The 17,518-nt window shown below is 40.7% G+C and overlaps 1 protein-coding gene across 1 annotated transcript in view; it reads left to right on the top strand.

The window, feature by feature from the left end:
- The window catches only part of LOC143986718 (uncharacterized), a 148,193-nt gene that overhangs the window by 101,660 nt on the left and 29,015 nt on the right, over positions 1-17,518 (top strand). The window contains exons 9-12 of the mRNA XM_077485123.1: positions 635-685; positions 7,353-7,733; positions 11,783-11,833; positions 14,786-15,166. Of these exons, the coding sequence (XP_077341249.1) occupies positions 635-685; positions 7,353-7,733; positions 11,783-11,833; positions 14,786-15,166 (864 nt within the window). The remainder of the gene's footprint in view (positions 1-634; positions 686-7,352; positions 7,734-11,782; positions 11,834-14,785; positions 15,167-17,518) is intronic.

Raw genomic sequence — 17,518 nt, 5'->3', positions numbered from 1 at the left:
ATTTTTAGAGAAAATATTGTTCCGATAAACAATTTTGCAAATATCACAGGGCCTAAAAAAAAATCTACTCCACTGGTCTTATGCTTTCTGAAAATGTATTATTTGGGGGTCTTTCTCAAACTGAAAGTTGTTAGGGAAAAATAGAAAAATTGCAAAAATTACCTTGCCATCTGAGTTTAAACATGGAGCACAGAGCCTGGCCATGAAAAATTAAAAGCTATACTGGGATTTCGGTATATGTATACCACTGTCTGTTCTAACAACTGGCTTCTGAAGGATGGTGTTGCTGGAAAACGAGCATTTGCAGCCAATGGCTGAAAGTGCTGATCCATGTATTCTGGCGGGGGGCAGTCCCCACTGTCAGATTACTGTAGCTCAGCAGGAGAGATCCCTGCATCACATATTGTTGTGTTGATGTAGGGATTTGTCAGTTTTTTGTTTTTGTTCAACCTTCCGTTAAAACGTGTATACCCAGCTTCATTCTTTCCTTTCAGCTAAACCTTGCTTCATTAGGGAAGCCCCAATCTAATTTGAATTGCATAGTTTGAATAGTTTTTGGTAAAACAGTATGACTTGTTTCAACATTACTATTGTTTTGAACATTTCTGCTATTAATTAAGTTTTTGTTTTATAGATCAAACTACTGCTGTAACCACTAAAATGGCACTTTCATCAAACACACCAGGTGAATTGTGTTTTTGTTTTGTTTTTTTCATTTGTTGTGTGTATACTTCTGCTTAATTGGCCAGATCCCCAGGTGAAAACAGAAGGGAAAAAAGAGGGGGAAAAAAAGAAAAGAAAAAGAAAACAAATGCAGACACCATATCTAATGATTTGTATTAAAAATTAAAATGTTAAAAATAAGGGCATTTTAAAATGTATATTTAAAAAAAAAATAGATAAAAAAACATAACCCCTGCAAATGTAAATGTGGAGCAGGGTAGGCACATGTATGTAAATTGAGATTGCCACTTTCGTCAAACGCACCAGGTGAATTATGGTTGTTTTATTCATTATGTGAACACCCTATTTAGCGTCTTTCAACTTCAGTCAGTTCAGATTCATATAGATGAAAAAACATATATAAGGTACGCTAATACATCGAAAACACAATAGAGATGATTCAAATAATAAAAGATAGTCCACAAATGATGTCATGTGTTGAATGCTGATGTCACTCTAAACCAGCTTACCAGTTCCAATTGATCCCTCATTACAAGGGATGAACTGCGCTTGTGGCTTTAACCCAGCCTAGGCCTTTCTCCTGATCCAGATGGTCTATACAGAATCACCCCTTGGTACGATATCAGATCAAAAAAACTGAGTGCTCTACATAGTGTAAAATCTTTATAAAGTTTATTAGAATATAAAAGATTGCACTTACAGCTGCCTCTACTATCATGTGCCTTTTGTTTAAAGTGTATCCGCCAGTACACAAAACAAAGCTGTCCTTCTAGAGCACGTATGGGATTGGTGACGTCCAGGGGCACGGGCGGCACGCTGAGTCAACACACTTTCTACACCTCATAAAGAACCAAGCCTCGGTCTGAATACATGCATATTATACAACATTCGGATAACCAAGCCTCGATCTGAACCTCGGTCGGCCATATTGAGACCCATATCAAGCCTCATTCTAAAATCCTATATCGGATAATGCTTCATGTTATACATTGAATATGGTTATCAGACATCTAGCATATTATCTTATGCAGTATCTATTTTGTACCTAATTGGGTCTAAATCTGTCAACAAAACTAACTCCGCCCAAAGAATACCTAATTAAAAATAAACATATTTATTAAAAACAAACATGATCGTGTCTCACCCCATATTTATTATGATTAAAAAGGAGTTAACAGTTTTTCAAATTATATGTAGCCTTCATGGCCCCACCACGTTAGGTAATTCAAACAAAATTTACCAAACTTAAAAAAACTAAATTGAGTGGGAATGAAAAAATTCCATGACATGGTGTCACACATACTCGGAAGTAAAAGATTTTATAACAAGGTGTGACCTAAAAAGTCAGCACAGGGATAGGGGGAACGCTATGGGAATTTCTGTGCTTACAAATTTCATACAAAATACGAAATGTCGTTAACGAATTTCGGATCCAAATAAACAGAAACATGACTGGTGATTTGTTCACCAATCAGAGGAAGTCAGCACAGCACAGGAATGGTGGGAACCCCTCATAATGGGCACAGCGGGTGTACACTCAGACCCGGGAAATCAGCACAGGGATGGTGGGAACCCCTCATAATGGGGACACAGCTGGTGTACAGACCTGGGAACTCAGCACAGGGATGGTGGGAAACCTATGGGAATTCCTATGAATACGAATTTCAAACAAAATACAACATTTTGTGATAGTAGGGGCAGCGGTAAGTGCAATCTTTTATATTCTAATAAACTTTATAAAGATTTTACACTATGTGGAGCACTCAGTTTTTTTGATCTGATATCATACCAAGGGGTGCTTCTGCGTAGACCATCTGGATCTGGAGAAAGGCCTAGGCTGGGTTAAAGCCACAAGCGCATTTCATCCCTTGTAATGAGGGATCAATTGGAGCTGGTAAGCGAGTTTTTCTGCTGTTGGTAGAGGCACTGATATTTTAATGATCACTGTGGTGGTGGGTGGTTTAGAGTGATCCAAATTAACAGAAACATGACTGGTGTTTTGTTCACCAATCAAAAGAAGTCAGCACAGCACAGGGATGGTGTAGACCCCTCACAATGATAAATTCATCATAACAAACATTTGTAATTGTTACGAAAAGTTAACAAACCTAAAAGTTAAAAACCCAGAAAGTCAGCACAGCACAGGGATGGTGGGAACCCCTCATAATGATAAATTCATCATAGCAAACTTTCGCTATTTTAATGAAAAGTTTACAAATCTAACGAAAATTCGTATTTGGTACAAATCCAAATTGAATTTCAATATGATTTTTTCTTTCGGATGGAACAAAACGGAATTAAACAAAACAATTTTTTTGATGGTGCCCATGTCCAACAGTGACACCTAGTTGGTGGTTTGAAAACTACTATTGGTTTAGTCTCTAGGGCCGTGGTCTCCAAACTGTGGCCCTGGGGCCAGATGTAGCCCGTTGCTTGCATTTATCCGGCCCTTGGTGCACTACTCCTCCAACTGACTCCAATGATGGGACACCATTACTTTTAATGACAGCATTAGGGATGAGCTTCGTGTTCGAGTCGAACGTACGTTCGACTCGAACATTGGCCGTTCGTGCGTTCGGCGAATTCCGAACGTTTTGGCCGTTCGCGTCAAAATTCGAGTGACGCGCGCGCGGACCACAATGCACTGCGTTGGCGCAGTGCATTGCTGTCCGATGATTGGCCAAGCATGCACTGTGACCTCGCATGCTTGGCCAATCGCAGCGCCGGCAGCGAGGAGAGCCATGATTGGCCACAGGCATCCTGCCTGTGGCCAATCATAGCTCAGACTGTGTAGTGCACGCCCCACACTATATAAGGCCGCCTTTAAGGCGGCCTCCTGTAGTGTGTTACTTTGCATCTGAAGCAGTGGGTGTTCTGTGTACCTTCAACACAGTACACACCAATCGTTTTTGGCTGATTTCCTATCTTGCTGCTGTGTAGTGGTTGTTGTCTGTGCCCTGACTGCAGTATACACCACTATATTCACCTCACCTATATAGCTAGTGATCTAGCTTTAACCACTTAACAACTGCCCATTGCCGATTAACGGCTTCAGGGCGGTTGTTTAACTCAGAGAGGCCGTTAATTAACGGCCTCCCAGAATTCTGCTCTCGCGTGCCCCGAGGTGTGCGCACTCGAGAGCATCCGTGACCGCCGGGTCCATAGGACCCGGCGCATCACGGTAAACGGCCGCTCATAGCGGCCGTTTACCACGTGATTGCTCCATCAAATGACGGAGTGATCACTTGGAAACAAACCGGCGTCATGTTATGACGCCTGTTCCTCCCTCCCCTTTCTGTACCGATCGGTACAGCGGAGGGGAAAGAGATCGGTGTCAGCAGCGATGTGGGCTGCATCTGCAGTGCCCACATCGCTCCTCACCGAATTTAACCCCTCAATTCCCTGCCAATACTCTGCAATACCAGTGCATACTCTGCAGTACCCTGCCATTACTCTGCAGTACCCCGCCATTACTCTGCAGTACCCCGCCATTACTCTGCAGTGCAGTACCCCGCCATTACTCTGCAGTACCCCGCCATTACTCTGCAGTGCAGTACCCCGCCATTACTCTGCAGTGCAGTACCCTGCCATTACTCTGCAGTACCCCGCCATTACTCTGCAGTGCAGTACCCCGCCATTACTCTGCAGTACCCCGCCATTACTCTGCAGTGCAGTACCCCGCCATTACTCTGCAGTGCAGTACCCTGCCATTACTCTGCAGTACCCTGCCATTACTCTGCAGTACCCCCCATTACTCTGCAGTAACCCCCATTACTCTGCAGTAACCCTGCCATTACTCTGCAGTACCCCGCCATTACTCTGCAGTACCCCGCATTACTCTGCAGTAACCCCCATTACTCTGCAGTACCCGCCATTACTCTGCAGTACCCCCAATACTCTGCAGTACCCTGCTATTACTCTGTAGTACCCCGCCAATACCCCGCCAATACTCTGTAATACCCTGCCATAAATTGCCATACCCAGCCATACTCAGAGATACCCAGCCATACTCGGTGATACCCTGAAGTACCCAGCCATAGACGCCCCCCACCCCTCACCGCCCTCTGGTGCTTCTACCAACTCGCCAGTACGATCAAAGCCAGAATCTTTTTTTTTATTTTTTATTTCAGGCTTCCCAGCCTAGAGGTGAGATGTGGGGTCATATTGACCCCCCAGATTTCACTGTAAAGAGGACCTGTCATCCCATATTCCTATTACAAGGGATGTTTACATTTCTTGTAATAGGAATAAAAGTGATCAAAAATATATTTTTGGGAAAAAAAATGTCAAACTAAAATAAAGTAAAATGAACAATAAAAAAATAAAATAAAAATTAAAGCGCCCATGTCCCCATGTGCTCGCATGTGCCACACATGTGAGGTATCGCCGAGAATGTTAGAGCGAGAGCAATAATTCTAGTCCTAGACCTCCTCTGCAACTCAAAACATGTAACCAGTAAAAAAATATTTAAAGCGTCGCCTATGGGGATTTTTTAAGTAGCGACGTTTGGCGCCATTCCACGGGCATGTGCAATTTTGAAGAGTGACATGTTTGATATCTATTTACTCAGCATAACTTCATCTTTCACTTTATGCAAACATTGGGCTAACAAGTGGTTAATAATAGAGCTAGTCTGCGTGCTCTGTACCCAGTACATACCGCTATACTATAGGGCAGGCCCCTACTTTCAAACATCCAACTTACAAACATCTCCTACTTGCAAACGCAAGGAGACAGCAGCAAGTGAGATGAAAAAAGATGGACGACAAAACAAAATTATACAGGGGTGATAACCCTTCCCTATGTTTTCCAAAAAGCTTAAAGATATTTTTTTTGACTGGAGCTACACTTTAAAAATGTACCGGTTGAAAATGACAAACAGATTCAACTTAACACAACAAACCTACACAGTCCCTGTCTTGTTTGCACCGCCTGTATACTGCTGTTCTGAGTATATAGGGCCTGGGGGCCACACGCATTTCCTTTTTTTAATATGGGTACGGGGTTCCCCTTAATATGTGTACAAGACCCAAATAGGCTGGTAATGGGCAGGGAGGGCTACCCATGCCATTTTTCTGAATGATTTTCAACCATATTGCAGGAACCAGATATAACATTAAAACCGCAAGCAGTTTTCAATGATGTTATTTCTGTTTAATGTCATTTTGTGCAGGGACTGTTCTAAACACGGGAAACACGTGGCACTTCACAGGCATACTATAGACACCCCCCAGGCACCATATTTAAAGGAATATTTCACTTTTTTTTTTTCACTTTAATCGTCATTAAAATCACTGCTCCCGCCAAAACGGTAGTTTTTAAAACTTTTTTTTGCAGTGACCCATGTCCCCTGAGGCAGGAGGCAGGTCGCCAAACCCTTTTTAGCACACTATCTTGCATATTAGCCGTTAAAATTAGCACTTTCCAATTCGAACGTTCGAGTCCCATAGACTTCAATGGGGTTCTAACGTTCGTACCGAACGCGGGGGTCGTTCGAAAGTTCTGGTGCGAACCGAACCGGGGGGTGTTCGGCTCATCCCTAGACAGCATCAATGGGGCACTATGCCTTCCACTGATACCAATGCCACCACTTCGCTGTCTCCAGCCTCTCCACCTCCCGTTGCTTCTCTTCTTTTAATATGCCCCCTGCTATTATTTCCTTTTCCCCTGCATTCACCTGCCCCCTAGCACCAATTTTCCCCAGAAACCCATTCCCCTGCAGCTACCCTGCAGGCATCAGTTTCCCACCTCTATGAATAGAGTAGTGCTGCGCTATACAGTATCTAACAAAAGTGAGTATACCCCTCACATTTTTGTAAATATTTTATTATATATTTTCATGTGACAACACTGAAGAAATTACACTTTGCTACAATGTTTTGTGGGAAACTGTATATATATTTTGAGCCTTTCAAAAAATCAGCAGTATATTCAATCACACAGCTGGGTACTGAGCTGTATTGGGAGGTAGAGAGCACAGCACTCAGAAAGACACCTCTCCCTCCTTTGCTTTCCCTTTACTGAGTGTATTCACTGTCTGACTGAGCTCCCAGTGCCAATGTACAGTTAGGTTGATGATGGGGAGTTTGGCCTGACAGGCATTCTCTACTAGCCACACAGGCCCCTTGGAGCATGGGCAGAGTCGCAATTGTGCCCAATGTAGTTATGCCACTGGTTATTTGGCAAACCGAGCTCCCGGTGCCAATGTACAGTTAGGTTGACGATGGGGAGTTTGGCCTGACAGGCATTCTCTACTAGTCACACAGGCCCCCTGGAGCATGGACAGAGTCGCAATTGCGCCCAATGTAGTTATGCCACTGGTTATTTGGCCAGAGGGGAAAAATCCCCCCCACCTCAAAAAAGAAAACAAATGCAGCTACCACATCTAATGATTGGTATCAAAAGTGAAAACGTTTAAAATAAGAGCATATTAAAATGTATATAAAAAAATAATAATAATATGTAAATAAACTTAATTGGGTATTATATTGTGTTCATTTCTGTTAAAATTAACTTTATCATATTTTTTCCTGAAAACATGCATTTGATAAACAGTTGTGAAAATGTTGTGCAACATAAAAAAATAAACTATCCTTTTATTCTACAGGGCTCTATTGATATACTTTAACCTATTTGGTATAACACAAGATTTTGATCATCTTTTTTAGGTTCTACTACAGCTTCTTCCAGAGTTTCCACTTCTTTTTTAAGTACTTCCTTTGAACCATTCAGTACAACCTCTACTACCACTGCAACAGCTACCCCAACCTTCACCACCACAATGGATGCTCCAAATTCTGTTACCACAACAGTATCCGATCCAACCTCTACTATGCCCACAGCATCTACTTCCACCTCTTCTGTTTCTAGTCTTCCCTCTTCTTCCTTTCTTACAACAAATCTACCATATTTATCATCTACCACTAGTATCCTACCTTTTTCATCTTCAGTCACTACAACCACACTTTACCCTACCTCAAGCGCCGCGGCATTCACTACAAACCCAACAACAGTTTCCACAGCATCACGTCCTTACACATCTTCACCAGGTAATCTTTTAAAGTACATTTCATTTTTCTGATGTAGTTGTCTTCATCTGAAGTCTTTAACCACTTCCCACCCGGCCAATGCATATATACGGCCGGGTGGGAGCCGTCTATTCCTGACAGGCCGTTCAGGAACGTCCTTCAGGAATAGCGGGATCGCTCGCGCAGCGGCGCGATCCCGATGTGCTCGTGTCACCCGGACACGGCACATCTCAGATTGGCAGGAGGGCTCTGTGATTGGCCCTCCTGATCACATGACGGCCGTGTCCAATCACGGCCGTCATGTGATGTAAACAAACAGCCGGTTGCTAGGCAATCGGCTCTCCTCTCCTCACACGGAAGTCACCGCTGAGGAGAGGAGAGCAGAACGCTGCAGCCGGCTGATGATCAGTGAGTATGGGCTGCTTTTTACAGCTTTTTACTCACTGATCATCAGTGTAGTGTCAACACACAACACAACACACAGTCCCCACACATGTCCCCAAAACACACATGTCCCCAAAACATACATGTCCCCAAATAATAAAAACACATGTCCCTAATAATAAAAACATGTCCCCCACATATGTCCCACTAAAATCACATGTCCCAATGATTATCTGCACACATATGTACGTGATCACCTGCACACATATGTACATGATCATTTGCGTACATATGTCCGTGATCACACAAACCAATTATTATACACTTAACGGAATTTTTTTTTACCAAAAACATGTAGCAGAATACATTTTGGCTTAAATTTATGACAAAATTTGATTTTATTGGATTTCTTTTCAAATAGAAAAAAGAAAATATAGTTTTTTTTCCAAATTTCCGCTATTTTTGCGCTTATATCGCAAAAAAAAAAAAACGGAGTCGTGAATAAATAACACCAAAATAAAGCTCTATTTGTGCGAACAAAATGATAACAATTTCATTTGGGTACAGTGTAGCATGACCGCGCAATTGTCACTGAAAGCGCTAGAGCGCTGAAAGCTGAAAATTGGGCTGGGAAGGAAGGGGGTGAAAGTGCCCTGTATTGTAGTGGTTAAATAACTATTATGCCGTGTCATAAAGTGAATGTTACTTTTTTTTTTTAGGTTACTCTGCTTTATTAGGGAAGCCCCAAATTTAGAGGTGCCACTTTAAATACTGTTGTTTAACCCCTTGAAGACTGGCATGGTTTCCAATACAAAGAGTACCCCTGGACAGTGGCAATCATGTGAGCTGTTTCTAATATTCTCACAAAGTAAAAATCATCCTTTGTGTCAGCAGCACCAGTTCTTTTATTTTATTAGCTAGACTTCTTCCTGCGCATATTTTTCCTCCTTAGTTTTGAGGCTGCAATTGTGTTCTGCCAACCTACTCACCTTTGGTTTCAATGTTCTGGTTATACTACCACTAATTCCCCCCACAGTACCCTCTGACCTTTACTCACTGCCAGCTATCACTTCCTCTGATCCCTTCACCAACTTGTTTACAAGTCCCTTTAACTTTTTGGCCATTTTGTGTCCATATTCCACAGAGCAGAGTACCGTCCCCATTTAGGAACAGCCCTTCCCTGCTATAGAGCAGGTAACAGACCAAAAAGTCAGTCCAAAAAATATATACACAATAAACCAATTGTAGCGCTGTCCCCCCTTTTCACATTCCAACAGTGTTCAATGTCAGATGTATAAGGATCAAATCAGGGTGTTGCAGCTCTCCCACGAGTCCACTGGGTGGCGGATATGAATCTAAAAGTACATGAAAAACACAAAAGAGAGCACACGCCAACCCTAGTGTGTTATTGTTTAATTAAAAGTTCAAATATATACCATACAAAGGTTGCACTCACTCACTGCCATCCAATGATATCACACATGTATAGCTCCACAGTGACCTCCTCTCCTGCTTTGTTCGATTTGGCTGGCTCACTGGAACTCCTGCATGGGATGGATATTGTTATGTGTACATAAGCCACCTGTTGACTCAACCACTCTCCGCTCAGAATGCTCGCACAGACCAGCTGGCGCTTGTAAGACGTCAATCAAAAACGAGGGAGGGGGAACGCAGTGGTGCAGCTGGCTCCTCTCGTATAGTTCAAACGAATGCCTTAGACTGAGAGGAGTGTGATTGAGCCAACATGTGGCTTATGTACACATAACAATATCCATCCCATGCAGGAGTTCCAGTGAGCCAGCCAAATCGAACAGAGCAGGAGAGGAGGTCACTGTGGAGCTATACATGTGTGATACCATTGGATGGCAGTGAGTGCAACCTTTGTATGGTATATATTTGAACTTTAAATTAAACAATAACACACTAGGGTTGGCGTGTGCTCTCTCTTGTGTTTTTCATGTACGAAAAGTCAGTCCAGTTCTCCAGGAACTCCAAACCCTCTTGCCTGTACCAGTTCCTCAGCATCTTGTTAAGTAATCTCTTGCTGCCACTCTGGAATGGCTCGAGGTACAGGCAGTATGTTTGAGTATACCACCAAAGAGTTCCTTTTCTTCAATATAGCTCCTGAGTCCCTAAAAGCATTTTTTAAGATGCTCCACCTTCCTGTAGATAATAAGACTTTTGGTTAACGCATGTCGTTTGTTTGTACATGGATTCATATAATTTCCCTCTAAATAGTACATTGAACATGTGTTTACCAACCCTCTCCCTTTGTTGTAATGGATATTGCCAGCCCAGCAGTCACTACTGTTCGCTCCTGTCCTCATTAATAACTGAGCATAGTAAACCGTGTTTACTATATGTCCGTTTATGAATGAATAGGAGTCTCTAAACAGAATTCCTACTCATTTATGTAATGTGCAGCTTAGGCTGCAAAAAAAAAAGATCTTCTGCAGTCCCTTTCTCTGCATCTAAAAAAGAGATCAAGGGTCTGATATCCCACCAAATCCTCTGATGTCAAGCCACACCTCTGTTATCTGACCAACACCCTCCCCCCCAAACACACACACACAGTAAAAAAAAAAGTACAACATATAAAATAAAAGGCTTATTTGCAGAGGGATGCACAGGTGTTCCGTGTCATTTGGGATTTAGCAACTCCACGAACACAACTATTGTTCTCAATTTGACATCCATGTGGGTCCGACTTTGTTAATATTTGTTATTTATTAACTCAATACAATTTTAGCTTTTTTATTTAGTAGGAATTTAGCAGAAATTTTATAAACTGTCCCATGTATATATTCACTAATAATGATTTTAGCGTATTTCTAATGAAAATACTGATTTGATGAACATTTTCGCTGTTGCAGGGCCTAAAAAATCAGTAGCACATTTTATGCTATAGGTCATGTGCTTTCAGAAAATATATGGTGGGGGGGGGGGGGTTATTTTACTAATTCTGAAAGGTGTATGTGAAAGGTGTATGTGAAAGGTAAATGAAAACCTCCAGATTTTTATTTATTTACTTAATATAGTTTTAACTTTTACATTTACTTGGAATTTAGCAGACATTTAGCACATTTTGCCATCTATATATCCATTAATAATAATTTTAGTGTACTGTTTGCGAAAATATTGTTTTGATAAACATTTTTGCAAATATCACAGGGCCTAAAAAAAAAAAACCTATTCTACTGGTCCTATGCTTTCAGAAAATGTATGGCTTGGGAATCTTTCACAAGCGGAAAGTTGTAAGGGAAAAAAAAAAATGTAAATTTGAAAAAACGCCCAGGCCATCTGAGTTTAAAATTGGAGCACAGGGCCTAGCAGTGAAAAAGGTTAAAGCTATAGCGGGCTTTCGGTATATTTATGTAGCACAAGGAGACACTGCTCTGAACAGTATAGCTGTTAGGAGGATAGTAAATGGCACACCCAGTCCAGGCCATCTTTATATAGAGCAACAATTCTTTTTTTCAGATCCTCAGAAAGCTCTATGCCTTGAGGTGTCATGTTGAACTTCCAGTGACCAGTATGAGAGAGTGAGAGTGATAACACTCTCTATATAGTATAGAGTGATAACACTCTCTATATACTATAATTTGAATAGTTTTTGTTGATACAGTATGACTTGTATGACTATTGTTTTGAACATTTATGCTGTTAATTAATTTTTCTTTTAATAGATCAAACTACTACTGCAACCACTAAAATGCCACTTTCTTCAAACATACCAGGTGAATTGTGTTTATTTTTTATTATTTATTTTGTGAACACTATATTTAGAGTCTTTCAACTTCAGTCAGTTCAAATTCATATACATAAAATAATATTTTGACATGACAACATCTGCACAAAGCATTGGTTGGATATTTAGAAAAGCAATTTAACATGTTTGCTTGAAGAAAACGTATTTGTATAGTTCAGTTGATTTAAAACAGAGGTTTACCATTATGCATTTTGCCTTTTGAGTACATCCATTATCACAACAACTACAACATCAAAGGCATCAAGAAAATACCTGTAATGTTAATATTAATATTCAGCATTCCACAGTAACAGTGGCTGGGATTGAGCACAATATATAGTAATTTCACAAAATGTGCATTATTTAATTGTAAATAGTATTTTCAGGAGCTGCTTCACCCTCTAAGGTCCCTTTCATCCATTGATGGATGAAAAATAGACATCAGTGCATCTCTATGGAAAAACTGATGTAAATAGATGATCATCCAATTACATGCATTTGCATTCGCATCCGTCAACATCACATTTTTTAAACAGATCACAGCTCTATTTTTCTTCTGTTAAAAAAAAAAAAAAACTGATTTAAACTTCATTTGCTTTTTCTTTTAAAAAAAATGTGACTGAACTGATGAAACGAATACTGAGAAATTGTATCATTTTTAATAGCATGAGAATTTTCATTTGAATTCAGAAGTAGGCTAAGCCCCCCGTCACATGTGCAGACCATCATTGGTTTCATTAATTCAGTCACTGGTGAAGCTTACATCAGTTTTTGATATGTTTTTACATTCTTTTTTTTTATATCCGCCAACTAGAGTCCTTAACCACTTGAGTCTTGGAGCTATTTTTTTCATATAAAAACAGGCCATTTATCCATTTGCATCCATTTTTCGTTTGATCCATTCTTTTTCATGGAAGAAAAATAAGGCTTTGATCCATTCCAAAAGAAAAACAGATTTTGATGGAAGCGGATGTAAATAGATATAAATGGACGGTCATCCGTTTTTCCATAGGGATTTCCAGAATCTTAATTTTCAGAACCACATATAAATTGCACTGCCTTTGCGATCTGCTGTTGGTGTCAATACAAAGTTAATGACACCCCAAAAGCAGGTCGCAAACGCAGTGCACATGCACTGGAACGCACATTTTTCACAACCATTCAGACTGATTGCAGTTGCGGCTCAAAAAAGGTGAATGCACTTCTTTGGTGCAATGTGGTGTGATTTAAGCCCATTCAAAATGAATGGGCTCAAACTGCATCACATTGAGTTGCATGTGAATTGCACAGGAATGCGGTGCGATTCTTGTAATTCTTAGTGTGAACTGAGCCTAATACAGCTAAACCTTTTAACACTGACAGGGGTGCTTATAATGATCAATTTTAATGTATTCATGTAAAATATTTATCCTAAAAGGGAAAAAAAAAGGTTTGCTGTAACTGATTATAAGGTCTAAGCTGGAGTTCAGTTTAGTGTATTTAAATCTGCTAAGAAATGTAACACTATCCCCCCGACTGAGAATACTGCTGTCTGCTGTACCCCCTGTGCTCATTCATTCAGAGTGGGAGCACTCTAATACAGGAGTGTTACTGGCAGAGGCATAACTAGAACCATCAGGGCCCTAGGGCAAGAAACCACGAAGGGCCACCTAACCCATTGGTCCTGGGCCCTTTCTATAGGTCTCTGGGCCCTTTCCTTCGAGCTAGAGGCTCTAAACCCAGGGCACTTCACACCCTTCATGGGGCTCTTTTTTGTGGTCCATTATTAGTGGGACCCCGTTCGCATGTTCTGCAGCAGGTCCCATTGTTGCCGTCTTGGGATTCCCCCATGGTAGCAGAATGCCAGGGCCTGGTCACAACCAGCGGCTACCCCTGCTCGGTGGTGGTGGCCTTCTGTTCTCCTGCTCTCCACAGGTCATCAGGGCTTTGCGGCTTCCATTTCTTCCCTCCTCCTTGGCAGCCAATTGGAAGTCTTCTCTTTTTGGCCAGTCGGAAAACAGGGCTCACACCCACTTCTGATTGGACGGATTGAAGATCAGTGTTTCAGCAGCGAATATTGATTTGATGTTGTAACACACCTGGGTGGGATCAGAGTGCATTCTCTTGAACCGGAGCCTATCCTATTTTGAAGCCTATTAGAGCCTCTGGCTCTAATCAGGTGCTTAAAAGAAAACCTTGGCCATTGTAATTCATGCATTCGGTGCCCCAAAAGGAGCTGGATGCATGTATAGGGGGTGGCTGTGGCGGCTATGGATAGATTCATGCTATGCATGAATCTATTCATTGCATATATGGGGTGGCATGGCGAGAGGGGTGGAGCCTGGCACCCCTAATGGACAGGCCACCACTGCAGCTGAGCACTGAGCTGAATGGGAGGTAGAGAGCACCGCACTCAGAAAGACACCTCTCCCTCCTTTGCTTTCACTTTGCTGAGTGTATTCACTGTCTGGCCAAGCTCCCAGTGCCGATGTACAGTTAGGTTGATGATGGGGAGTTTGGCCTGACAGGCATTCTCTACCAGCCACATGGCCTCCTGGAGCAGGGGCGGAGTCTTAATTGCTACCACTGTAGTTATGCCACTGGTTATTTGGCCAGATCACCAGGTGGGAAAAAAAGGCAAAAAAAAGAAAAGAAAATTAATGCAGCCACCACATCTAATGATTGTTATCAAATAAATTAAACGTTTAACATAAGGGCATATTAAAATGTATAAACCCCCACCCCCCAAAAAAATAGATAAATAAACTTAATTGGGTATTATATTGTGTTCATTTGCACTAAAATGAGCGTTATCATATTTTTTCATGAAACCGTGTTTAATAAACAGTTGTGAAAATATTGTCCAACATAAAAAAAATTGAATTGTCCTTTTATTCTAAAGGGCTCTATTGATATACTTTAACCTACTTAGTATGACACAACATTTTGATCTCCCGTTTAGGTTCTACTACAACTTCTTCCAAAGTTTCCACTTCTTTTGCAAGTACTTTCTTTGAACCATTCACTACAACCTCTACTACCACTGCAACAGCTACCCCAACCTTCACCACCACAATGGATGCTCCAAATTCTGTTACCACAGCAGAATCTAATCCAACCTTTACTATGCCCATGGCATCTACTTCCACCTCTTCTGTTTCTAGTCTTCCCTCTTCTTCCTTTATTACAACAAATCTACCATATTTATCATCTACCACCAGTACCCTACCTTTTTCATCTTCAGTCACTACAACCACACTTTATCCTACCTCAAGCGCCACGGCATCCACTACCAACCCAACAACAGTTTCCACAGCATTACGTCCTTATACATCTTCACCAGGTAATCTTTTAAAGTACATTTCATTTTTCTGATGTAGTTGTCTTCATCTGAAGTCTTTAAATACCTATTATGCCGTGTCATAAAGTGCATGTTACTCTTTTTTTTTTTTTCCAAGTTAAGTTTTTATTGATTTTCAAAATAAAAACAGGTAACATGTGACGTGTACAGACAATGAATTGTATATTCCAACATCCAAAATCTCTTACAGAGTTATATCCACTCTCCAAATGTTTTATCCATATAGAGATATACTTTATACGTATATAACTGAATATAAACACAGAATTAGTTTATATAAGGGATAAAGAACAAAGAAATTACTGTACCAATCTTAGGCTCCTATCCACCCACCTCTTTACCTTGGCCTCTTATAACCTCTTGATTGTCCAACATTTGCGACTAGTTGGGTGCACTCTGTGTGGTCATCAGCTAATAACTTACTAAGGCACATTTAGTTTAATAGTTGTACCACTTTTTTTTTATCAGTATGGTATGCAGGTACAATTATTCTGTTTCTGTTATATACAAGTCCCTTAGAATGTATACTGTTAATCTACAATTCAACTGTCAACTTTTTCTATACCTTTTAGCCGTCCGGCTTCTCATTATGTTCCATAATCATCTCTAACTGTATATTCTATGCCTCTCACTAAATTTTTCCCACAAGGACCAGCTGCTTGTTAATTTCTTTTGGTTTCCCTCCTTCCAAGCTATTGTTTTCTCATAAGCATAGGAGTCATTGCTTAAGTTTAGTACTGCTGTTACCGATGGGGGAAACATGGATTTCCATTTGCGGGCTATCACCAGTCGAGCTGCATGTAAAACATACATTACCAATGTACGGCAATGACTTGACAATGACTTGGGTATATATCCATATCAATGCTTAATATCGCTTGCTCCGCCTTCAGTCTGTTAAGTATGCCTGTTAATTTAGCAATTAGTCATGAAATTGCTGCCCGAAAACTCTGTATTGATACGCAGGATCAAACCATATGCGCCAGATTTCCTACTTGGCCACAATTCCTCCAGTATAGGTTTGTGGAATCGTTCGAATATTTTGCCAGTATGTATGGAGTTTTGTACCATCTTAAATGTATCTTTTGTAGTTGGAGCAATTAGTGTGAATATATTTAGTTTTTATCGCACGACTCCACTGCCTCTGAGAAACCGCTATATTTAGGTCTGATTCCCATTTTTTACATTGTGTCAAAGTGCAGTTTACTGTGTAGCAAGTTGTAGAAAATTGTAATCCCTTTTTTTAAAAATGGAAGTAGTATTCTACATCTTGTAGATAGAATCTGGGATTGCAGCATCTTGGTTTTTGGTGGTTGCTAAAATTTTGGTTACCCTTGCATATGTCAAGAATTCTTTAGTCAGTAAGGAGTTTAGAGACTGTACTTCTGCAAATGTTTTAATTCTGTCCTGGGTATGTAGATCTGATATATGCTTAATTACATAGCTCTCCCAATGGTGTACATATAGGTCTGGTGTCAAAAACGAAAGTGCTTTTATAGGGATTGGCACGTTTTTATGGTTAACATGGGCATCATTATTTTGTATAAAATAGTCCCATGCCATTAATGTAGCTGCTATTGTAGGGTGTTTTTTGTAGATACTTTGTTTCTTTAATAATGTTGAGAACAATAGGTCCGTAATGTCCCTGTGTTCTACTTGGGCTTGTTCTGCTCTGCTCCAGTGGATCTGATCTACTGTCTTGTACCACGCCCTAGTTTGGTCTATAATTGCCGCCATATTGTAATCTTTAATGTTTGGGACTCCCATCCCCCCTATTCTCCTGTGCTTCATTAGAATGTCTTGGGGATATCTAGCTTTTTTCCCCTCCCATATAAAGTTAGACAGGGAATTTTGCATCTTGGTATAGAACATGGACGGTATCTGGATTGGGAGTCCTCTAAAATAATACAGCAGCTTTGGGAGCAGCAGCATTTTATATGCCGCTAATCTGCCTGACCAGGAGAGATAATATCTTTTTAATCTATTCATTTCTTGTATGAAATTGTTCAACAAAGGTTCAAAATTGGTTTAATATAGAGGTGAGAGTTGGTTCGTTAAGTTAATACCCAAATATTGGAGTCCTTCACCCACGAGTATGGTAATGATTTTTGTATTAAGGTTCTCATCTCATGGTTTACTGCTAACTCCAGTATACTTGATTTTGCTGTATTGATTTTGTAATAAGACAAAGTAACAAATAGTAGACAAATAAAGCATTGAACGTTTCTAGTATTTCATGAACTGCTTTCAGGGAGTGAGCCAGATTTGAGAGCGTCCGCATGATGTCATCTGCGAATAACATGCCTGAAAAAGGCACAACTTTAATAAAAATGG

This window comes from Lithobates pipiens, unplaced genomic scaffold (genome assembly GCF_037356315.1).
Source record: "Lithobates pipiens isolate NorthernLeopardFrog02 unplaced genomic scaffold, aLitPip1_a1.2 Scaffold_18, whole genome shotgun sequence".
NCBI lineage: Eukaryota > Metazoa > Chordata > Amphibia > Anura > Ranidae > Lithobates > Lithobates pipiens.
This window is presented reverse-complemented; position numbering and strand designations above follow the sequence as displayed.